General features: G+C 33.0%; 1 protein-coding gene across 1 annotated transcript; it reads left to right on the forward strand.

Annotated features, from left to right (window-relative positions):
- Positions 1 to 24,696, forward strand: LOC148940992 (uncharacterized). The gene is made up of 6 exons (XM_089105131.1): positions 1 to 50; positions 7,695 to 7,865; positions 11,496 to 11,666; positions 21,189 to 21,283; positions 22,191 to 22,386; positions 24,641 to 24,696. Exons 1-6 carry the CDS (start codon positions 5 to 7, stop codon positions 24,694 to 24,696), a joined length of 735 nt encoding a protein of 244 aa, XP_088961257.1. The 5' UTR covers positions 1 to 4.
- The last annotated feature ends 1,705 nt before the right edge of the window (positions 24,697 to 26,401 follow it).

Below are 26,401 nucleotides of genomic sequence, written 5' to 3' on the forward strand. Positions count from 1 at the left end.
AAATATGGCAGAAAATATTACTCTATCTGAAGCTTCTGATATTAAGAATGGTAAGTTATCTAATTATTGTTCTGATAACAATATAGAAGGAAAACATTTCCCATTCTTTTTCTTCTATCTAGTTATCTTAAGTTAAAAAATACAAAAAACAAACTTTATATTAATATACACAGTTCTCTAACCTTCACAATCAAAGAGGATAAATATGTTTTTTTTTTTTTAGGTCAAAACATGCAAATTTAATTTATAGACTCTAAGTCTCAAATTCTAAAAAACAAATAATACCTGGTAATAGGAATCTTCCCTTCATTCATTCAGACATGCATGATCAAACAAAAATACTGCCAGAGTTGAGGTCATAATTAGGACCTTATATTCCAACTGAGGATCAGATTTAGTTTTTTTGTCTAAACCAGATAATATTGTGTATGTTAAATGTCAATCCTGATGGTTTCTGACAGAATTACAGATTAAAGAAAAAAAAACACAGAAGACATGAGACATGAAATAAAAGTTGCAATGCAGTATTCTTTGCATAACTATATGAAATGTATATTTGCATCATTTTAAAATAGTCTGTGCAGGATGCCCATTTTTGAAGGAGTTTTGTTTTGGTTGCTCTTTGTAACATGGGATCATTGAAGTTCGGCTGGATGTGTTTTGTGCTTGCATTTTCATTTTTAAGTTGCATTAAGTTTGGTTGACAAATTATTAAGAGCTTGTCTCATATAATATACATGGCTGATCTGGTCACCCTTTTGGATGCTCTTGTTGTGTGACTGGTAAGATGGGCATTTTTTTGCAAATATCTCATGCTTTGACTGTTGTGAGGATCAGTAGAAGTGATGATAATAATGATTTTATGAAAACGAAAGTTCTTTTGCTTTTCATAAAAAAAAAATATTTTATCAATTAAAAATGTGTGGAAGAAAATCTTTTGTCTCATTTGTAATGCCATCACAACATACCAGAACTATACATTACAGTAATCACATGGGTTCCATTGTATTGCTAGAGAAAATTTTAGGGAGGTTGTTTTTACTGATTGATTTGGGTGATATTGCTATTAAAGTTTCTTATTTTTTTAGCCAATCCTCCTCTATTTACTTTAACTCATGTGTTTCCATCAATTCATTTTCCTACTAAAAACCAAGCCAGTAAAATAGCAGCACTTTACATCACCTTTTTAGTGACTCAATTGTTTGTTCTGAATGGCTGAAAACCGTAGGAGCACCTCACCCTCCAATATGTGACACTCCTTCAAGTGCTGAGGGTGAGATAATCTCTACATGATATTTAAAATAACTTGTTTTGTTGAACTGGTTTTGAATGAATTGGTCACCTGGTTTCTGTTTCCTGGTTCTACTTATGACAATTGAGCATTAATATGACAAAAATCTATTTAGATACAAATGAAACCAGATGTTTTTTAAAAATCAGTAAATTTTAACTTTGATTTCTACATTACTTAACTAAGCCTGACATCATTGTTTTTTTTGCTACTTTTAACTTCAGACAACCATAAAAACTTAACATTTCAATAATTTTCATCTGTTCTTGCAAATGGGATGTAGATTTTGAAATTGATAGCCTCTCATTTCTATCCATTGAAGCATCATTACACCACCTCTTCACTAATGAATTATAAAATAGAAGGTAGTTGGCTTCCCTAAATAAGCCTAATTGATGAATGTCTATTATGTCCCTTTTATCCTTAGTTTATTTAACAAGCTGATAATGCCTTGCCAAGTGACAGTGAGCTGTAGTTGAACTTCCTAAACCCTTTAATACGTCCTAAAATTAAAGATGTCACCCTGTGATTTTTGTTGCTTATCCTAGGAAAATTTAAACTGGAATCTGACTTCTAAGAATACAGCTTTAAATCTTTTGATGACGAAGCTTTCCTGGTTCTAATGTTAGCTTGACATTAGACTGTAAGTTTTTAGATTAGTTAGATTTTTGAGCATATGAAACTATTGGTGGATTTTTTTTTGTTAGATATGATGCGTGAATAGCACACAAAAATTATCCAATTTATCAGATTTACTGTGACTATTTGTCTTTTTGAAAGGGGGGAGGGGGGCTAGTTTGTGTGTATATGTAAGTGGTTGATAAATTGTATTTTAAGCTAAAGGAGTATACAAGAAAAAATATGTTTTCACAGATCGTTACATCAAACTAGTTTTGGTTGACACTATTAATTTGACCTTTTTTTCGGAAGGCAATCACTAAGAACAAGCACACAAAATATTAACTATTATAAGAATATACTATCTAGTATAATCAGCTTCGAGTTCTATGTGAACACATTGATTATGATAATTTATTTCCAAAGCAATAAAAATACAAGTGTCACAAGGCGCCGTCCTATTGACGATTCTCTTGAAGACTTGTACTGCTGTAAGAGCAATCAGTAACACAAATACCATTAAACAGTTCTTTGGTCACGAGATATTAATTTATACTTGTTTGAATAATAAACATCAAGAAAAAAATCACTATCTTATCTCTATTATGCTCTCTTCTTCAAATTCACTTCCAGAAATCAATCCGCAGGTTCACAGTCCTAAATCGTTTGTAGGTCCTTAGTGTCTGTTTAATGAGGTATCTTTAACTGTGTTTAAAATAAATAAATAAAATTTCTGTTTTATTTTTTTGTATCAAAATATACATTTGTTCTTCTTTTTAAGAAGTAAATATTTTTTTTCTCTTAGTTTCCCTCTAATTTACTCTTTTTCAGATGAATATTTAGATGTTCAAAGGAACAGTTTCTTCTTTAAAATTTTGATGTTGTAGCTTCATCCAGTTTATCATTCTACATACAGAAAATATTTATTTAATTTCTAATTAGTGTTTTGATTGGTTTATTATTGTAGAGTTTATCTCTGGAATACTTTCTAAGTCTTTTTACATATTTTGGCATTACCAACTGAAAAAAATTGACATTGGGATGCTTAGAAATTACAAAATCAGCACTTAATTAAAATTTCTATATGAATCTATGCATCAATATTTGGAATCGGCGGGTAATAGAAGACCGCTATTGCAATGATATTAAAAGGACGAAGGAGCACTTATAGCTTAATAGTTAGCCAAAGGATTCAATAATACTCCAGTAAACTAAGGACAGAAGTAATATTGGGGTAAAGATTACTCTTAGTAAAAAAAACTAGACATTACCGCCTTATTTCTGACTTGATGATCTGTGGACGGTGATCGTAATAGACTGAACACTTTGACAAGTGATGGGTTCTTGGGGTATGGGTCTGTACTTCTGTTGCTGCTATAGTCTCTACTCGATTTAATTCTCAGCACCTCCAGTTTGGTAAACTTTTGGCGTTTGTAACTAAAAAACTATGAAATCAAAAGAGATTTAAGAAACGTGGCTGTCAATAGACTTTAATTTTACTAGCTGGTACCTCAGAAAGGCAGATTTAGGGGTGAAATCATCTACGGCGTTGAGAAGTGGGGAAAGGGCTAGGACAGAGATGAAAAGCAAGAAGGAAGGTGATATTGTTTTCGAGTTGACATCAAGGTAGAAAATTTAGTGTTTATGGCAGGATAATTTCCAATTGCAGGAACTTGAGTCGCATTGACCCGGTAGCTGTGAGAGAATAAATGATAATAGAAGGGGGGGGGGGCTCATAGGGATAGCGTAAGAAGAAGTAAAACTTGGAGGGTTACTGAGGGGGAGGGGGAGGGAAGATGGTAATGGAAAAGGGAAGTAGAACAGTGTGTCTGGGCAAGGAGCTATCTATTTTGCCAAATAGAGGATGAAAGCACGAACTAGTTGGCCACTTCATAGACTTTGGAGACGTAACTAAAGTTGCAAGGGGATTGCTATTGGGAGAAGAACCAGCAAGAGGGTGCTGGGGAGGGTTGATTGGAGTAAAAGGGTGTGTGAGGGTGTGATGATGGAACAAGATTAGATTCTGTGGACATAGAGAAACTTCTTTGCATATTTCACTGCGGTTTGGTTGGGAAGATCTCCTAAAGAAAGATTTAAGGGGAAGGGGAACTTTATGGGAAGGTGTAAAAAGGGGGGTTTTGAATATATTGGGATGGAGGAGCGTGCGTATATGTGCTCGCCTCAGGCAGCTTGATGCTGCAGTGAGTTATTAGTAGTAGTATTCTTTTGTCTAACATCGGGCTGGGAGGGGAAATGATTGGAGGTAAAACGTTCAATGATCAGGATGAGAAGGGGGATAAGAAAGATTTCTACCTTGCCCTTGAAATAGTAGGGTCTTAAATTTACTCTGCACCATTGCTGATACATGAGTAAAATTTCATGATTTATCAATACAGTATACTACAAAGCAGAATAAAGTTCAACATGGTCAAAACTTATCAGACACGGAAATACCTGGACTAAAGTTACGACAGATACGTCTATATAAAAACTTTCAGTGTTTACGAAATTCGTTAAAAAAACAAACCATTAAAGTAGCTACCAATCATATTTTATTTTTTGATTATGTTTAATGAAAAACGAAACTCAAAACGAAATTTTGATGTCAATAGATGTATCAAACGAATTGGCTTATTATAATGATTCCTAATAAATAATATTCATTAAGTTTAGTCTTACCAGTCAAAAGCTACACGCCTGAGAAAATTTTACCTGATTTTACAAAAAGAGAGGTAATACCCCAAAAAGTCATGAAAGTTTAATAAAAGTCACACCGTCTGATTCAGCGTGTAAGATAACCCTATCGTAGAGGTTTAGAGCTCCCATCTGCAGAAATGTGAGGTTTCGTACTTTTTGCCAAAAAGAAATATCACAGATGCGTGTTTTTTTCCAGGGGTGATCGTATCGCACCAATAGTCCTGGACTATTGGGAGAGGGATCATCCAAACTGAAATTAGAACGTCCCTTTTTTCCCCTACATTCGTGTGATCAAAATTTGAAAATTACTCAGTGAGATAATTTGTCTTTGGTGAAGGAAGTTTACGGGGAGTTGCCTTTACAGGGTAAATACTACACTGGGGCTTGTTGCCACAATACCTATTCAAAGCTCTTTCTATTTGTCTCCCTTTCTCTCTTCCAATTAAATATTACGTGTGAAGATGTTAAGGGAAATGTCCAAGGGAAATTCTTACTGGGTTGGAATTGTCATGGTTGGCAAAATTATTAGCCAAAGAGCTAAATATGAACATTACAATAATTTTTAAAGGATCGGAACCAAATTTTTTTCTTTAGTTAACTTTTTCAGTATTTGTTTATTACATGGTACACACTCGGGAAGTGAAGTTAGGTTAATCCTGATGAAATATACCAAAATATAATGAAAATACAATACTTTATTAACAAATTTTGGCTATATATTTGCACATTATGGGGGGAGGGGTAAATATTGCGGGTATGTATGCAAAATGTGTTATACTTGCATAATTATTCTGCATATTATGAAGTAAGAATTCGTTTCTAACTTCACGCTGTCCAAATACTTTACCCTCACCCCCTTAGTGTGCAAATATATAGCCCAGATTATATAACTCCTATGTATTCTGTCACCCGTCACTTGTTTTCAACTGAGCGTAAGCTAATTGTCTCTTTAAACAGACAGATAAAACAGGTTTGTTCTCGGGTGTGTACCAGATAATACACATTACCACTTTTTTTCACTTAATAAATAGTACACTAAATTAAATTAAATTTTATACTTATAAAATATTTATTAATAAGAACAGTATACTTTCATCTCCTTGTAAAGTTTAAGTCAGGCAGGTTTTTATTTTGTTGTTTTTAACTTTTTGCATAATTCCAAGTTCTCGTTGACCTCTCAGTTTACTCTTGATAATGTTCATGCTTAAAAAAGAATTTTTCGCATATACATGCAGAACCGAAAAGGGAAAGAACGGCAAACACGAAGTTTTTCAGCTGATTGTAAGAGTCAGGAATGCTATTCAAAGTGTTGAAACTGCTCATGTCTTTCTTCTCCAGGTCATTCAAAGCAAAAATTAATATTTTTTTTTGAATTTTATTGCTTCTTCTAACTTCAAAAAATTAAGTTTTCCTTCCCCTGTATATTACGATTAAGCTGATCTAGATGAAATGTAACATCTACCATGACATATAACTTTTGGATCCGCTGATCGTCTGTTAGTTCTGGAACGCCCTTCTCAAGGAGGAATCCATTAATTTCTGAAAAAGGGACACGAAACGTTATAAAACGTTCCGTCTAGATAACCAACGTACCTTGTTATGAAGCAGAAAATCAGGGTACTCACTCTCGATTTCAAATAAAATTTTTTTGAATTGGCGGTGATTAAGAACTTTAGCTAAAATGGAGTTTATAATGGTAATAATAAAAATAATTTATTATAAGCCAAGAAATTGTCCATGCAGCACATTATTCTTAAAAATACTCCACAAGAAAAATAATATAAAATCCGTAACTCCTCCCCCCCCCCAGTAAGAAAAAAAAAAATCAAGTTTCAGTCATTAATGTCAACGTTTCATTTATATGTTTACATAACAGCCTGATTGTCCTTTTTACAGTCGTCTGCAGGATCCCCGGGAACTCCAAGTTACCACCCTCAAATTACTTTCCCCTTAAAAGAAAGTTGCTGGTACTCGTCGAGAATATAGGCCACATCATCAATACCTAGGTTACATCTGGGGTAAGAGTAATCTACATCTGGGGCCATCCTTTTTCTTGGAAATCATCTTTTTTCATTTTTAGTGGCAGGCAATTCGCCCGGATCCAAAACCAAGTACTTAATGTCTCCGCTGTCAATCCTAGTTTAAAATAATATTCAAATCCAAATATCTCTTTTACTTGGGAATAAAACTTCAATATCTCAGATGTTCTAACTGTTAATCGCTAATTCCATAAATTTACAAATTTTCTTCCTGAAAATCTTGTGCACGAGGGGTCCGATGCGCTTTGATGAATGATAAAATGGCAAATAAGTATCTCGTGATTGATGTTCTTTTAAAATAGCAACAGACCCTTTTTCTTACTTAGGTCTTACTTTTGGCTCCATCTGTTTATTTCCGCACAATTTTTATTGAGGGGAATATGATGGTTATCTATACATTCGATTACAGCACTTCTCACGGGTCTGACCTTCGAGTGGTAAGAATCCTAAAAGTTCTTATTTAGGCAATGAATGAGACATTCTTGCAAAAAGTGAAATTGTGCTGCATCATTTATGTCACAAGACTTGTCAGTCGCTATTTATTAAGCCGAAACCAGTTTGAGATCTTCAATATGCTGTTTTGTTTATATTGGAAAAAATTACAATTGTTCTATCTTTAATAGTTCTGGAGAATAATGGTAACTTTAATTCTTTTCAAAATATCTACTTTTGTTCTTAAAATCTTTTAGCGTAAACAAAAAGTTATTTATGTTCTCGATTTATAGAAGAAATGAGGTCATCAGATTCAAATGCAACTTTTTCTTACCAAGTTCTTTTTTTAGTGGAAATTTTATTGCGCCTTCCGTGGATGTTTGTACCAGAGCCGCACTTAAAAGACCAAAGAGCCACACATGGCTTCGGAACTTTTTGTTTTGTATTTTTGGGGGGATCTCTCTACATAAAATTTTCTTAAAGAACAAGGTGTTCTGTTTACATACTTTGTTTTTTGGAACTACATCCTTGCTTAAATTTACTGAATACTGTTTTTTCAAATGTATATGCATTTTTGTTGAAATTGTTTTATATCCCTTCTAATTTCATGTTTTTAGACGTTGATGAGGCTTTACGAAGTGACATTGAGAAGCAGGTTGACAGTTCAGCTCTATTTATTTTGCCCAAACTTGAAGATAGTCCGATTAGCACTTTTCCCAGCATTTCGGTACCATGTAAATTTGAACCTGAGTCTCAGGAATTGGGCTCCATGTCTATTACTGATCAAGGTAAGGATTTCAGAGTGGGACACTTTTCACAGTACATTCTAATTAGCATATTCAGAAGCTTGGAGCTGCCAAGTTTGCTTACTTTTATAGGGATCAAGTAAAAAAAAGGCCAAATTTTTTCCGTCAGTGGACTCTTGAAGTAAAGGGATAAGGGAGACTAAGAATGTCTGCAGAAACTAGAGCCCATTACTAAACCTGGTAGATGCTTACTATTCAGTATATACCAGGGTTGTGTCTAGGGGAAAAGCAAGCTGGGTTTGAAACACGCTCCCGAAATATTTCTTGAAACGTTAAGACGGTCTAAAAATGAAAGTAACAAAACAATCTTAGCTCTGCTAGACTGAAATAATTGTGGTATTCCCCCTTCCTAACAAAGTTTTTGGATACGCTCTAGTATTAAACGTTCTCATTAGTTCCCAAAAATAAGGAAAATGGTGAATAATTTGTCCCATCCATCATAAAAATCATTGTGCTTGGACTTGAAAAAGGAAAAAGGTTGATACTGGTTAAACAATTTGTTTGAAATAACAGGACAGTTTCGTCTTATTTGGACTTTCTATTTATGGCAGATAGAATCTGAGGTTTATTTTGTATGTTCAGTTTTTTTAGCTTCGCTAAAAAATTTTGGTATCTCACTTAATAGTCTACAATTAAACGACATACAAGCATGAAGGAAAGTACCTAGAAAAAGAGGAAGCTTCTAGAGCCTTGAAAGTTTTTTAACAAATAGATCTTTGTATTATATCCTTCTCTATTGAAACCAATTGAATATCTTTGAAATCAAGAAATTTGAAGTTAGTGAAAAGAAACTGAAAGCAATACGTTTTCCAAATAATTTAGATCTGAATAGAACCAAATTTTTCGTACAGTTTGCTGATCAAAATAAGGTCAGTCAGTCGGGTGCCCAAAAGAATCTGTTCAAAGTTATTCTGGAAAAAAACCCTAATAAATCCTCTTCCGTCTTTCGTACCGCACAATTTTCCGACCCATACTCGACCACTGTTAGCACATTAGCCTCCAATATTCTAATCTTGGTTTGCAGACATATCTTTCTATTCTTCCAAACATTTTTAATTTTTGTAAAACACCGTGGGGCGAGGTTATTCTACCTTAATATTTCCATTGCATCCACCATCGTTAGTAATATTAAGACCCTTGTAAGTGAATCTATCTGTTTGATTCATCTTCTCGTTACCCAGTATTACTCTTCACTTTCATTAATTTTTATTCAATGTAACTTAGTCTTCTTAACATTAATGTTCAAACTTATTTTTGGACCCTTAACTCTCAGAACCTCGAAAAAATCTTTCATATTGCTTACGTTTTCAACTAGGACAGTCAAATCATCACCATAATCTATGTTTGGGACAAGTTTTTCCTTCTCTACTTGATTCCATGCTCTCTTATAGTCTTTATGGTGTTCTTTTGGACAAAGTCCATCAAACTGATCTATATAGATGAGCATAAAACGTAACCTCGCTTGACTCCTGAATAAGTACAAACCACGGCAATGTTATCAAAGGCAATGTTTTATCGTTGTCTATGGAAAAAGCCATAAGGCTTCAAATTTTTCTTTTCCAGAGGCACTTCATATGGAAAGTGTGGTGTTTTAAACATGGGAGGGGTTCATTCGATTGGAAATTGGAAGTTCTAGTGCCATTTTTAAGAATAAAAAGAGATATGAAGGCAACTCGCCCCCCTCACGCCCTCTTTTCCTCAAATGCATCCAATCAAAATTTTGAGATAGCCGTTTTGGTCAAAATAGTTCAAAAATCAGATAAAAACTCTGAGGTCAACAAAAGTCCCCTGAGCCCGGAGGCACGTGTTGAAAATTATACCCCTTGGGTATATTAAGCTTATATGGAAGGGTTGGTGTATAAACTTTGGAGGGGGCTTATTTGATTGGAAATTGAAAGTTCTTTTTTCCTTTTTAGGAGTCAAATTTATGGGAGGGCAACTAGACCCTCCTTCCCTTTTTTTCTGCAAACACATCCGATCAAATATTTAGATATCCTTCTTTTTTTATAGATCAAAGATAAGATTACACAAACTCCTGGGTCGACACAAACCTTCCTGGGCCTGGGGGAATGTGTTAAAAGTTATACACTGGGAGTGGTTTTAAAAACTTTGTAGGGGGCTCATTTGAATGGAAATTAAAATTATTTAGTGCCCTTATTAAGGTGAGAAGTGATCGAAGGGCAACTAGCTCTCCCCCTTGCCCTCTTTTCTTAAAATGCATCCCGTTTAATCCATTTTGTTAAAGATAGTTCAAAGAACAGATAAAAAAAAAGTCTTGGGTCGACACAAACCCTCCAGAGCCTGATGAGACGTGTTGAAAGCTATACCCTGCGACATTTGGAATGGGTGGTCGTAAAAACTTTGGAAGGGGCTAATTTGATTAGGAATTTAAATTGTTAGTGCCCGTATTAAGTATGAGAAGTGATCGGAGGGTAACTAGCCTCCCCCTCCCCTCCCATGCCCTCTTTTCCCCAAATGAATTCTATACACATTTTGACATATCTATTTTGTTAAAGATAGTACAAAGATCAGATAACAAAATTTTGGGGCCGACACAACCCCCCAGAGCCTGGGGTGCCCAAGATGAAAATTATGCCCAGGGGCATATAAATTCTGTAAGGAAGGGGTAAGTCGTATAAACTTCGAAGGGGGCTCATTCGATTGGAAATTGAAAGTTATACTTTCTTTGTAAGAATGAAAAGTGATTGGAGGGCTCCTCGCCCCCCCCCCTCACTCCATGTTCTCCAAATTCTTCAGACCGAAATTTTGGGGTTGCCATTTTGCTCTACATATTCCAAATCTTATACAACAAAAACTTTGGGGCCGACACAACCCCCTAGTAAGTGATGTAAGCCCTGCTCTGGGGGCATATAGGGTTTTTATGGGAGGAGTGGTCGTATAATCTTGGGAGGGAGCTTATTTAATTAAAAATTGAAAGTTCTAGTTCCATTTTAAGAGTCAAAAGTAATCGGAGGTTAACTAGCCTTCCCACGCCCTTTTTCCCTAATGAATTCGATCAAAATTTGAGATAGCCATTTTGTTCAAAATAATTCATGTATCATATTGCAATGTCTCTGTGGTTGACACAGCCCCGTAAATCCTGGGGTCAAGTTATTCTCCAGGGGCACATAAGGTTTTTTGGAAGCGGATGGTCGTATAAACTTTGGAAGGGGGATCATTTGATTGGGACTTGAAAGTTCGAGTTCTCCATTTTAAGAGTCAAAACGATAAGAGGGCACCCCCCCCCTCAACGCCTTTTTTTACCAAAATGTGTGTGATAAAAAATTTGAGTTATCCATTGTCCTCAAGATAATACAAAGATTATATAACAATGCCTTCGGGATTGATACAGCCCCTAGAGCCCTAGGGTAATGTTACACGGGGTTAGCTAGGCCCCAGGGTATATAAGGTCTTTATGGAAAATGCGGCCGTATAAACTTTAGTGGACACTTATTTGGTTGAATAATTAAATCATTTTGTAAAAGAAGAAGGTGTTCTATATGCATCACTTTGTTTTTACTGAAATGTCTGTATCTACTGAATTTTCTTTTCATAAAATGTATATACATTCTTGTCAAACTTCTTTTATATCTCTTTTCATTCTCTTTTTAGAAGTTGAAACTGCTTTACGAAGTGACAATAAGAAGCAGGTTGACATTTCAGACCCTTTTTTGTTTCCCAAACTTGAAGATGGTTCGATGATAACTTTTCTCAGCATTTTGGTTCCACGTAAACTTGAACCCGAGTCTCAGGAATTTGGATTGACATCTACTAGTGATCAAGGTAAAAAATTCAGAGTCCTGGGATCAACTAAAAAGGCAACAATGACTACAATTTGACTAGAAAAAGTAAAATATTAAACTGTAACTTGAATTTACTTGAATAACTTGAAAGCTATTACCTATGACTGAATGAAGAACCAAGCTACCTGAAGCCAAGAGACCTACAAACGCTACTTCTTTATCCCTACTCATTTAAAGGCTCCCTCTATACACCCTCCCAAAGAAATTTTTGTAATTCTATCCTTTCGACCTTCTCCCAGGCCATTATGAGACGACCGTACTATATGTTTGGCCCTAGATTATTTTTCGAAATGGAAGATCTTTCGCAATCTGTGATCCTTCGTCCACAGAAGATGTCATAGCAATCTGAATCTTTCATTTATAATAGACCTAGTAATCTGGATAGAACCAATTTTCTTGTACATCTTTCTGATGTAAATATTGTCAGTCCCAAAAGAATCTGTAATTTCTCTGGAAAAAAATTCCGATAATAGCCAAAAAATTGATGCGTTTGCGGAATCTTACAAAGTTTGGTGGAAAGTGTTAAGACAATTAGTTGAAATGGCTGTTGATTCTTGTAGCCGATCAAACTTACGTGCCGACTAGCCTCATTAATAGACCAGAGGCCAACCGTATCACCACAATTACCAACTGTATTTTATAATTGAGATCAGCACTCATACCGATTAGCCTGGTATAGAATATAAATTTCCAAGAAATATTTTAAGGCTCTGAAAAAAAAACAGTCAAAACATACCCCATGTCTTCTTTTCCAAGTACCTTACATTTGGTCCTTTTATTGTTCCACAGTGAGGAAGGGGGAAATTTTAAGGCCTTATTTGCAAAAATGTCGGAAATCAAATACTTAAAGCTATTTTTTAAATGAAAATTAGGAGCAAAACCTAAAATGAGCAAGAAATGGTCCACTGATGAGAGAGGTTACCGCTTCGTCTGCTCCTCAATCGTTAGACTAAAGCATTTAATACATCGCAAAGGCTTGTTATTACAATATAGCAGCCTTTTTTTCACTATATAAATATTTTGGAGGCGAGCTTATTTTTTTACGATGAGGTAATTGTATCGAACCAATTTTCGAACCGAGTCATTGAAACTGAAATTAAAAGTTCTAGTATCCTCTTTAAGTGACAAAGCCACTCTATTCAGCATAGTTTAACATTCTATTCACTTCATGTTAACATTAACTTATATATCCGATTAGAAAAGATCTTTTGGTTTGGATTTGTCAGTTTTTTACTTATGTTATTTTTTTTAGATATTTCATATACCTTTTTTTTGGGGGGGGGGAGACAAAGTAAAAAATTATAGAATATTGTGTGTTAAATTTATTTATTTTTATAAATTATTTGAATTGAATTTAAATATTTTTTTTAATTTAGTGAAAGTTTCCTCATGTTATTTTCCAGTACGTAATTTTGATGTTACAGTTTCAATATTATGGCGTTACTTAATTCCTTATGTTAACTTAATTTTGACCGAGGAAAGGTCATTGATGTTCTGTAGTTTTATTAACTTATTTTCTCATATATCCTATAATTCTTTAGCCAAGTTAGTTTGGTGTAAAATAGACATAGGAGCCTAATTAGGTTAAAATTTTATCATGAGACCATGATAAAATTTGCCTTTGCATGCAACCAATTTTTAAAAATCCAATCCGACCAAACCAGGCTCTAATGATTTTCTGCTCTTCCAGGTTCAGAAAGTCTCAAAAAAGCTGATAAGAAACACAACTTCTTAGCAACTGCATAGTCTACTATTATTTCCTACAAGAAATTATGTTCCCGCTTAGCCTGGTAATAATTCTTAAAATTTTGAATCCAACCTAGTAATATTTTTTTAATTACTTTTGTAGGGGAGATGGACTCTTTGACCCAAGCAAAATTGTTCTGAATTTTCTCGTTTTTAATTATTTATCCTGGTGGTGATTGCATACAGCCGGGGTGTTACATTAAAGGGGGACAGCTTTTATATATTGTTTTTGTAAGTCAATACCATCTCACCCAACGACTGAGTATGCATTGTTTAAAAAAAAAAAATTCTAGGTAGAGCTGCGAAGAGAAAAAATTTTGGGAGAATTTAAAGCAAATATTCAATTTTTTGGGGGACTTTTACACGGGAGGAGCTTCCCATGGGGGAAAATTCCGGGAGGGAAGGAGCTGCATTATTTTTAGAAACTATCAGAAATTGAATAAACTAATTTTCTACCAAGAGTGAGAAAAAACATTAGAACTTAAAACGAAGTGGAATTTTTGTGTATATTGATAAGAGGCTGCCCACTTATCTATATGTTGCTTTGTATTTTCAAATTTGAATTTAAACCTACAACAGAATAGACAATTAAAGAACCATTAAAGAAACCATTTTCCATTTAGTATTAACTTTTCAACCAGTCTCTTTGGCTTTTAGTGCCATCTGGTCCTATGTAATTTTTTTTCTCTGATCTAGTGCTTAAGAGATTTACGAAAAAAAATTGTTATAGGTTGTGAAAGTCGAGGGCAGGAGAGTAGGTTAATAAACGAATATCAAGAATACTAAGTTGATTGAATGCGGAATAAATTAGTTGGAATTGAACAGAATTGTGAATTACGCAATAATAAGTACTAAAAACTATCTGGTGTGATAGCTCCAATTACTTGTTAAATTTTCAGTCAGGAAGTTGGATGCTGCGGAGAAGTGAAGAGTTTAAAGGGCAATTTGCTTCTACGATTTATTTATTGCCTTTTTTTTTATTGTTCCCTGCGAATTTCGCTATTTTCATATAATTTCTCATATTCTATAATTCACATATTCCTACAATGGGCAAATATTATGTTTTTTTATAAATCACATTTTAAATAATTCGTTTCTAGAACTCCATGAAAAAAAAAAATTCTTAGTAATTTTTGTACGCACTATATCAGAGAAATAAAATTTACATTGGAGCAGATGGCACTAAAAGTCAAAGGGACTGGCTGAAAAGCACGTACTATAAGGAAAATGGTTTCTTTAATTGTTCTTTAATTTTCTATTCTGTTGTAGGTTTAAATTCAAATTTGAAAAATAAAAGGAATTATGGTTTCTTTTAGAAATATTGTCGTGCATGTGGAACCCTTTCAGGATCTTCTTATAATATGGTTTGATATTTAAACGGTTGATTTTGCTATACTTATGCTGTGATAATGTACTCTATTAAATACAATGGAAAACCTAACCTGAAACACAATGGCTGTTTGATTAGAATAAGATGGTTTCTAAAAGTATTATATAACTTTAGCACACAGAGCTAGATATTTAGGAGGGGTATCCCCCGACGGACACAGCTAAGTGAAGGGATTGGAAGCCCCCCCCCTCCAAAAGAAATCCAAAACGTACCGAAGCTTTGGAGTGGTGGGCGTCTTAATTTAGCTTATTTGTCCTTGTGTGTTGGCACACCGGAGAATTTTTTAGCAGAATCTTTATATCCCCCCTCCTAACTTAGAACCCTATCTTTGCCCTGTAATCCGTCACACATACTGAATCATTTTTGAAGCTATACTGGTGGTAGTTGTCAGGTATGATTCTGAAGAATGGGCACTCCAAAAACTGAGGAGATCTGCAAGATGTTTTCTAGAGAAATTACCTATAAATTGTTTTGGGTAAAAATATTACTGAGGGTATCTCAAACCATAAGCTGTGCAATAGTTTGGTTCTATTTCAATTTCTAGGGCTATAATAAGAGAAAGGTTGAAAGGTTGACTCAGGCACATTTCGTGGGGACGAAGACAAACAGATTTTCAAAGATCGTGCTTGACACCTAAACATGTAGGGCAAGACGAAAGGAGGTTGTCACCAAAAGGAGTAGGAGGATGTCACAAGGAAAGATGGAATGAGTATAAGAGTTCCTGTACGGGGGGGGGGGGTAAACAGGGCGGCTTTAAAAAGCTTGGAAGGGAGGAGGACCATGCAAAGAGGTATATGGCATAGGGTGATGTGTGTATTTGAAATGTAGTGTAATTTCAAAATTAGTTTCCTGAAATGTACAGAGATTTGATTAGTTAAACAACGTTTTCCTCATGCTGTTTTCCAGTAAGTAATTTTGATGTTACAGCTTAAATGTTATGGCATTACTTAATTCATCATTTTAAATTAATTTTGAAAGAGTAAAGGTAATTGAATTTTTTTAATTTCACTATATTATTTAAATTTTTAAAATTTAAATTTTTCTAGTAAAAACTCTACCTATAAAAGTTTCTTTAGCCTCCTTTCATGTAAAAAAAAAAAAAAATGATTTTCTTTCTTTTACGTAATTTTTGATTATTTTTCAAACTATAATATTAAAATTGCCCACCTGAAATAATTTTTCCTTAAATAAATCTCAATGAATGTGTCATATTGAAAAATTTAATGCAAATTTCCAATTAACAAACAGTCTTCCACACGTAGACAATAGGCATATTGTATAGATCAGAGCCCTTTCTCCTCAAAATTTCCTGTTGGATTTTCCCCTTAAACTTTAATACATCTTAACTTTAAACTTTAAAAACACGATGGCGGGGTATATATCGGCAAGATTTTTACCTTTATCAAAATACGAACGTGACCCGGCTCAATAGTAACCAAAACTCCAAAAAACGGAATTTTGATATTAATATATATAAAAAGATTTGGCTTTCTATTCTGATTCCAGATAAATAAGATTCACTAAGCCTAGTGTTACTCATAAAAGGCCACATACCCGAGAAAACTTGTCTAATTTCTATAAAAGGGCAGAAACGCCCCCCAAGAGTCAAAGAAGCTTCATGAAATCACTCTGTCAGATTCACTGCTTCAGGGAACCCAACTGTAGAGGTTCGAAGCTCCCATCTACAAAAATATGGAATTTTGTATTTCTACTATAAGAAAAATGACAGATGCGTGTTCAGTTGTGGTTTTTTTTTTCCTTATAGGTGATTTTATTTGACCAATGGTTCTAGAACATCGAGAGAGGGCTCATTTTAACAGCAAACAAAAGTTTTAGTGCCCTTTTTTAAGTAACTAAAAATGTTGGAAGGCAGCTAGCACGCATCCCACGTCCCGTTTTTCTCCAAAATAGTTTGATCAAAATTTTGAGATAGCAATTTCGTTCAAGAAGGCTGAAAGGTTCCAAAACTATGCCCTTGGTAATAACAGACCCTCCGTCGCCCCTGGGGATAGTTTTTAAGATATAAGATTTGCCCATTGTTTATATGTGGTATTTGTTATTGGGTAGCTTACGCATTTTTCAGTAGGGGGATTTTTCTAAGGGTAATACAAAGGGGAATTTACAGAATTCCTATTCGAAATTCTTTTTATTTTTCTTACTTTTTCTTTACTTTGTCAACTTTATTTTGCAAGTTGAGAGGTTCCGGGGGAAATGTTTGGTGTTATTTGATTTTTCAGAAAACATTCATGTGGAAGAGGGGATTTTTGACATGATTGAAAAGACAATTGGAGCTTAAAGACTGTTTTCAAGCGAAGATTTGCTGAGGATAATTTTCGAATGAAATACCTTAAGCCAAACTGGCCAGTCATGACAAAAAAATGAACAGAGAGACAGAAACTCAATGAAAATACAAGATACGAAACTACAGCCAATAGAGATAAACGAATAAAATTGTATAACAACGCGGATATTTCTCCTGTACCAAAACTCGTCATATTCATCACAAGATAATATAAAAAAAAAAACTAAAACTAAAAAAATAAAAGCAGTTGCTTTGGTGTTCTCATATAAGTAAATCTATTAGCTTTTTTTCCCTATGGGTATAAGTGACGACCATTGCTGTTGGTGGTGGGGGGGTGATTTTTTTTTAGTTTCATCTGCAAGAATGTGTACGGGGGGGGGGGGGGATTTTCATGTAGGAGGGCCGGGTTCGGTGGGAATTTTAAGGGAGTTTGACTTTTTGTGGGGGGAACATTCCATGGAAGAAACCCATTTGAAGCGACAAAGTGGGCTAAAACTCGGCAAATATTTGCTGTTTAACTAGAAACAATATCGCTGTTTTTTCAAAATTCTAATGAGTTTTATAAAAAAAATTGCTGTTTTTTTTCTTAAATTATTCTCATTGAGATGACTTTTTTTCAATATCTTGTAGTAAAAATCTGGGAAAAATTATCATTGGAAAAATGGGAATAGTGTGGTAAATCGGGTCAAAACCTCCGAATTTTTCCTAGCTAGTTAAACAGTAGTTTCTATATGAATTACCTGAATTCTACGTACTTTTTCGGAGCTTTCCAACTAAAACCAGTTTTAGCTAAGGATTTTATAATGGAGGCAATCCGCCACATCAGAAGGAGACAGGGTTAAATTGATGAAGGTAGGCTATAGTGTAGAGTGGAAATACTGTTGGAAAAAGAAAATATACCAGTAGATTAGGTGACGTTCTAGATCTTGGGCATTTGTCTATCTTAGAAATTAGTCAAGTTAGGTGAATAAAACTTTCATAAATGGTTTCAGAGCCTAAACAGTGCTCCAGGAAGGTCTTTTAAAGTATGTGCCTCTCCCGTCCCCCTCTAAATGGTATCAAAACATTTATGAAAAAAAAAACTTACACAAAACTTTCATTTATAAATTTACACAAAATTTGTGTTATAAAAATTAAATTTTCAGAATTAGATCTACATCCCACACAAGTTCCAAGGAAATTGTATTGAGCCTCTTAACATGTCCAAATTCTGATTTATAATGTTTAAAATAATTTGAACACCCGGTAAATGTGGAGCAGCTCATATAATATACCTACGAATAAAAAAAATATACCCTTTCTATTTATTTCTTTTGCTCTTTCTGAATATGGTCCTCGCTTTTCTTGCAAATTTAATTTTAAGCCTTTTCCGGGCCCTTGCAAGTAATAATTTCTTTCTATAGTTTTTGGATATAAAAATGGGTTAAAATATTGGTTTCAAACTTACTAGTTAATTATAAATCTAAGGATTTCAAAACAATTCAGCTATGTTTCCTTCTTATTTTGCTATGCCACTCAAAACTGCCATTTCACCAAGATGTAAAAAAATATCGCAGCCGACAGAAGAGAAACTGTTTTGAAGAGAAAAATTTTTTTTTATCCAACTTAATTTTGAGTGATGAATGCATGTGGATTATATAACTTTAAAAAAATGTATTTTATAATTAAATAATAAGTTAGTAACAAATCTTTTAACTTTTTTTTTGTACCCCAAAACCTCCCCATCTAAAGTAAGACTATAGGCTATAAGGTAAGACTCCCCTGTACTCAAACAAATATTTTTATGAAAATATATTGTTCCTAAACAGGGATAACAGGCTCCTAATATTGGACAGAAAAAAAAACAAATTACCGTGGATTGTCTGTTTAATATATATTTACTGATTTTTATAACTTAAAGTTTTGATAATTTTTTATTTATTAAAGTTAAAAAAAGTGAAAGCATTTAAAATGTATTCGTTTTCAGTAAAATGCAAATTATGTTCTGGTCTTGAGAAGGCATAGTTGCTTAAGACTCAGATGGGATTTACTCGTTTAACAGTCAGGTGGAGCCTTGCCATGAAAGGTGCATGAGTAGTCATAAGATATATCTATCATAGGCAGCACACGGGGACAATTTGATGTATAACAGTTCACACCATCTCTTAATTCATGTACAAGATTTTTAGAAGAGTCTATAGTTGTATCCAACTCTTCTTTGCATTCTTATTTTCTCTTTTTTCCTCGATTATCTTTCCTTCGTTATTTACCTCCTTATTGTCTCCCTTTCCTTGCATGACAATCGGAAAAGATTATTCATGTAAACGTGAATTACTTCAAATGTTAATTAAATCTTGGTTGCAGGGATAGATAAAATGGTTCTAGGCGTTTACCCCCTTCCTCTGCGATTCTACGCCGCCCCTCCCCCGGAAAATAACCCCCTCCCCCGGAAAATACCTTAACCAAGTTTATTTATACTTAAGACTTAACTAATATATGTATATATATATATATATATATATATATATATATATATATATATATATATATATATATATATATATATATATATATATATATATATATATATATATATATATATATATATATATATATATATATATATATATATATATATATATATATATATATATATATATATATATATATATATATAATATATATATATATATATATATATATATATATATATATATATACTCATACTTATAACTATATTATATATACTTAACTATATTTATACTTAACTAAGTTTTATCTGGTGGCCAGTGTTTACCCCTTCCCCCCCCCCCCCGGAAAATATCCACCGGGATAAGGCTTTCCAAATTTGAGAATTATATTTGAGTTTTTGTTTTTGTTTTATTTAGGGGGAAGGAATTTTTGTACTTATGCATTATGCACCACTCACTCAAGTTTATGCTGTGTAAAACTCGAGAACAAATCGGTTTCTTCGCTAGTTTCTTTCAGCTTAGTGCGAGATACGACAAAGACAAGTTACAGAATAGATGGGAAATATATTATTACATATATAAATTTGGGCTATATATTTGCGCATAAGGGGGGGGGAGGGTAAAGTATTTGGACAGTTTGAAGTAAGAAAATAATTCTTACAGTAATTAATAAAACAGTTTTTTCTCGATTTTTAATCATCTTAAACTTGAGTGAGTGGCGTGTATTACACAAGCACCAAAATTCCTTCTCCCTACAGAAAATAAAAAACCAAAACACAAATAAAATATCCAAATTTAGAAAGCCTTATCCTGGGGTAAATTTTCTGGGGGGGGGGGTAGACCCCGGCCCCCCGATAAAAATTAGTTTAGTTAAAATATAAAAGGTTCTGGTATATTAGATATGTTAGTGATTTTTCACCTTATTAAGGATAATGCCCAGAAATGACTGATCCTTAATTCCGTTGTATGTTAATTAACACAAGCCACGACACTAATTACCTTGAGCTTTTAGCTCTTAGAAAACTTTTGTTTGCCTCTTTCACCGGCACTGAGTTACCTAAACGTTAAATATAAATTAAACAAATATGTAGTTCTTTTTCCAGGAGGTTTTTCTTAGTTCACTATTTTGTCTTTTTAGATTGCCCTCCCTCTTTATTGCGCGGGTCCCCTCCCCCTCCCATAACTAATGTTCCACTGTATTTTAACTATTTTCATTAGTATAATTAAATAGTGAAAAAAAAATAAAGAAAAGAAAGAAACTAAAGCCTGAATTCCGGTCTAACAAAATATAAGAGATAAAGGAAGGAAGAGATAAAGAGAAAATTCTTTCTTATATGAGGAAAGGAAGAAATGAAAGTGGGAGTTGATTATCAAAAGTATCAAAGTCCATAATATTGTGTCAGACTTCTTATGATTATACAAACTTTTAAGTCTTTTATCTGTTAAATATCTCTTCTTTTTGAGTTTTAAATAATATTTTCTATTATTTCGATGAAACGAATCAGATTTTTAAAGCCTAAATCCTAATCATCCAATGTTTCTCAATATAATATAGTTACGTAAGACTCTTAGCTGTTATATTGACTTTTATTTAATTGCACCTCCTAATTTTAGAAGTAACGAATTCAACTATCTGCAGCATTGTTGGTGAAACTCCTACCCAGTGTGACATTTGTAAGAAAACTTTTACTATGTTGTGTAATATGACTGTACATAATTGAGAACATTCAGCTGAAAAACATTTCCAGTGTGATATTTGTAAGAAAACTTTTGCTCGAGTCTGGATCATTTGACTGATACATAAACGAGTGCATATAGATGAAAAACCCTTCCAGTGTAAGTTGTATAAGAAAACTTTTTCTGAGTCGTCACCTTTGATAAGTCATAATTGAGTACCTTCATATGAAAAACCTTTAAATTTTTATTATTGTAAGACGACTTGTGCTATTTAGTCAACTTTGACAAAACATAAACGAGTGCATTCAGATGAAAAACCCTTCCAGTGTGAGAATTTTGAGAAATCTTTGCTATTTCTTCAAATTTGATTAAAAATAAACGAGTGAATACATATGAAAAAGCTTTCCAGTTTTATAATTGTAATAAGAATTTTGCTATTTAGTCAAATTTGAAATAACATAATCGAGTGCCTGCAGATGAAAAACTCTTCCAGTGTTATATTTGTAATAAAAATTTTACTCGCTCGGATAATTTGAATGAAAATAATCGAGTACATACAGATGAAAAACTCTTTCAGTGTAAGTTTTATAAGAAAACTTTTTCTCTTTTGTCAAATTTGGTCAATCATAAATGAGTGTATTCAGATGAAAAAGCCTTCTAGTGTGAGTCTTGTAAGAAATCTTTTGCTTTTTCTTCCTATTTAAACAAACATAAATGAGTGCATATAGATGAAAAAGCCTTCCAGTGTGATCTTTGCAAGAAGACTTTTGATACATCGTCACCTTTCACCAAATATTAAAGAGTACATACAGGTGAAAAAAATTTCCAGTGTAACATGTGAGATGAGCTTTTTTACTTCAAGTACTTTGAAGAAACATCAAGTGGTGCATACAGGGGAAAAACCCTTCTAGTGTGATATATGTGAGAAAACATTTTCAGTGTGATATATGTAAGAAAACAATTGGTGTGTTGGGACAATTGATCAGACATAAACGAGAGTATACTGGTGAAAAACCCTTACGGTGTGACATTTTTAAGAACGCCTTTGCTCAGTTGACATATTTGTCTAAACATAAACGAGTACATACAGGTGAAAGACGAATGCATGGTGAAAAACCTTTTCAGTGTGATATTTGTAAAAAAAAGCTTTGCTCAGTCTGGATGTTTGATCGGGCATAAACAATTGCACACAAGTAAAAATGCTTTTAGTTTAATATATATGAGAAAATATTTTTTGAATTAAAATCTTTGCATAAGATCCAATTACTGCAGGTTAAAAACTATTTAGATTGCATATAAAACAAATTTTTATCCAAGTAAATTTGTTGATAATTCCATCATGAATATATTAAAGTGTTATCTATAAAAAAAAAACTTTTCTGCATAAAGCTCTTTGAATAAGCACAAAAGAATTCTTAGAAGTGTAAAAGCTTTTAAAATATTATAGATTTCACATTAGGTTCTGTATGAAACTTTTCAAATATTATATGCATTGTTGGAGCGACACCCCCATGTTATTTTGTTATTGTAGGCTTCAGTTAATCTTCCAAGAAATTTACTGAGGGGGGGGGGGCAAGCACATAACCTATAACTGTAAAACCGTCGGCACTATTGGGGCGTGGAATTTAGGAATAGATATTTCCGTTGGCGAAGATGTATTCTAAATTAGTATTTTGAGTTATTAATTAAAAAAAACTTTCCTAAAAATAAATTTTTAAAGTATATTAAAGGACATTTTAAAATTAAGCTAATAATATAAAAATATAATTTAAAATTAAAAATAAAAACGACAAGAAATTACTATTAAATAATAAATGAAAACCCAAAACGAACAGAAATTAACTAAAGAATCATAGAAAAAAACATACAACAATTAATAATATAAATTAATAAATATATATTAAAGCGATTAATGATTAGATTTAATATAGAAATATAGATTTAAAAAAAAATCCTATTGAAGTATAAATGAAAATTAAAATTAAAAGAAATTGAATTAAAAATTAATGCAAACAAACACAATAGATATTCATGTAAAATAATAAATAAATCTTAAAACGAGTGAAACTTAAATTGAATATACAAATCAAGCTTGAATCGAACAAAAATCACGACAAGCAAGAGTTTGGGTATCACCTCCTTCTCTCACTGTAAAAGTCTAAAACCTACTGCATCATTGGCGCTTTACTTAAAACCAATTTTATGACGAATATTTTTTTTTTGTACTTAATATTTAAAAAAAAATTAAAATTATTCTAAAATTATGAAATTATTAGCTTTCAGCAATTAATATTATTATAAATCAAATATTCAGTTTAATTGATTAGCTCTTTTTAAAGTTGTTAAAGACGAATATAGTTTCACTACAAACAAATTTTTGGATACTGCTTCCTTCCTTAACTGTAAATAAAAACCAAAAGCCTACTGCGTCATTGGCGCTTAACTGAAAACGAATTATTTTACAAATATTTTCTTTTCCAGTTCTTACAGCATTGAAAATGAAAACAAAATTACAGTGAAATAAGTTATTGAACTTATGGATCTTTCAACAATTAATATCATTATACCTTCAAAGACTGTTCAAGACGCATCTTACTTTCATTTACTGCTAAATTGAAACCTAGCCTTTGCAATGTTGCCCCTATTGGGTATTCTAAATGGTTTAAACGTAGGAATTGGAAAAGAGCAAATATTGCTGTGTATGTATTGCCTTTATCTACAGTGCCTAGTTGTATTTGTGTGCTTTACCATCTACTCCAATTGCAAGTAAAGGGTAGTAAGCTTGATCTTAATAGATATTATGACAATATAATTAGTTGTATGAAAGAATCTGAAAAAATTGCGGTTCCCAAAGAGCGTATTCGCATTAAAACGCAAAAATCTATATGGACTGCCGATCCTGAATTAAAGAATTATAAAAATAAAGCAAAACTTTGACTGCAAATTTGGGTTGATTGTGGTAGACCTGCGTGGAAATCTGTTGCAGATATAAACCAGAAAACAAAGAAAGAATATAAAAAGTTCCTAAAATTCATTCGTTATAAGGATAAAGAATTTCCAGCATCTAAAAAAGATTGGTCCAAATCGATCAATACTGAGAAGCTGTATTATAAGTGATCTTTATAATAGTCATTCTATTTCTAGTTCAGCTTGGTAAGTTTACTATTCGTCAATTTTTTCCCAAAATTAATTTTTTCGTGCAGTCACATTATTCTCAGTTACTTTCTAAAATTCTTCAGCCTTCACTTCATCAAGGTATTATTATACCATTGTCGGTAGCTGCTGTTGAAAATACAATAAAGCAACTGAAATCTTCATCCATTGATATTGATGGTATTAGTGTAAATAATATAAATCTGAAGTGTGTTGTTCTCTTATTTCATTTGCAGCTGTTGTTCCTAATGTGTTTAACATTTTCGCTGGACCCGGATTGCTTTCTATGTGAAACCATCACCTCAATATTAAAACGGGGAAAACTTCCTTCTCATTGTTCATCTTATTGCGCTATAACCACTGCGTGTAACCTGAGTAAAATCCTTGAATATATTTTGCTTACTCTTTTAAATGAAAATGTAAATTTTGGATCGAATCAAATCAGGTTTCAATCTGGTATTGTTTGTCAATATGCAGACCGTGTTCTTTTTTTCGGTCTTAAGAATAGCCTGGCTGAGAGGTCGCCACTTTATATATATATATATATATATATATATATATATATATATATATATATATATATATATATATATATATTATATATATATATATATATATACTTTGGACCTTTCTTAAGCTTTTGACCTGCTTACGACTAGTACTACTACTGCTATCACCAATGCTGCTCCTATTGCTTCTACTATAACTTAGCAGTAGAACTATATTGTAAGGTTGCACTTTTACGACAGAAAGATCATCAAAGGTCAATGCTCTCTACTACTGATACTAACGTGCCTATACCTTTTACTAATTCTAAAGGCATCTGGTGCTGATAGTGTTGTAAATGAGTTTTTTTTTTAATATGGTAGTTTTGAGGTAAGTTACTGAAGATTATAATATAATGTTTGAAAAAAGAAAAAGTACCCTAATGATCTTAGAAAAACTAATTAAGCCCCTCCACAAGCAAGGTGATTAGAGTGAGTGTGGTAATTGTAGACTAGAATGTTTTCTGTAGGAAGCATATTACTTTGCAAATTTTCTTTGTTAGGGAACTTTCTAAGACCAAATAAGAAGCAGGTTGTCTCCAACTTGAGTGGGAGGATATCGCTAGGGAAGATATAAATAAAATAGGAACCTATGGAGAGAAAGTGACGACGGATGCTCTGAATAGAATGGGATGAAAGAAGAGAGTGCTTAGAGTTGTTGAACTTAGGTGGTTTCGTATAAAATTAAGCTATTAGCATCAGTAGTAGAGAGCCTTGACCTTTGATGATCTTTTTATTGTAAAAGTGTAAACTTACAATATATGTATAATTTTCAAATCAGGTATAGTGAAGGTCGATTCAACCTAATACCCATCCTCGATATGTAAGGTTTTGAAGATATTTGAATCTATTTCTTAAATTTAAAAAAACTCCTAATAGCTTATGGATTAAAATTCCTTTGAAATAATAGGAATTGTATTTTCAAAATTAAACCCATAACCCAATGAAAAAGAGATTCAAATCACAAGATTAAGTTATTAAATATTTTGTAAGCATTGAGATAGGTTGCAAGTCCTAGAAATCAGAAAAGGGTTGACACAGTTGAGTGACAATTCCTTCGTAGGGCACAGTGTTGGCCCTGGATTCATTTTTGAAAGTTTCATTCGCATAACTCAACAAGTTAGAAAAATAACCAAAAGCCCTGGCTCTAGAATTTCACCCTTTAAAGTTAATAGGATGATACTTATATCCTTCGTATTTTATGATTCTATAGCTCCCTGGTACTGTAGTTCCAGGAGACTTTCTAATCCCATACCCATCCCACAGAGAGGATTTTAAACTTTCATTGTCTATTTTACAATCTGTTAGTTACTCTTTTGATAATAGACCTACTAAATTTCATAATAGAGGGCAAGTGGACATACCCTTATGGAAACAATTTTCAGATGTCTCTTGGATGTAGAACACTATGACACCTGCTAAAGATTTATATATTTTTTTCCAATAATTATA

The sequence above is a fragment of the Artemia sp. Qi Xiang Cuo genome, chromosome 19 (assembly GCF_049724085.1).
Source record: "Artemia sp. Qi Xiang Cuo chromosome 19, ASM4972408v1, whole genome shotgun sequence".
NCBI lineage: Eukaryota > Metazoa > Arthropoda > Branchiopoda > Anostraca > Artemiidae > Artemia > Artemia sp. Qi Xiang Cuo.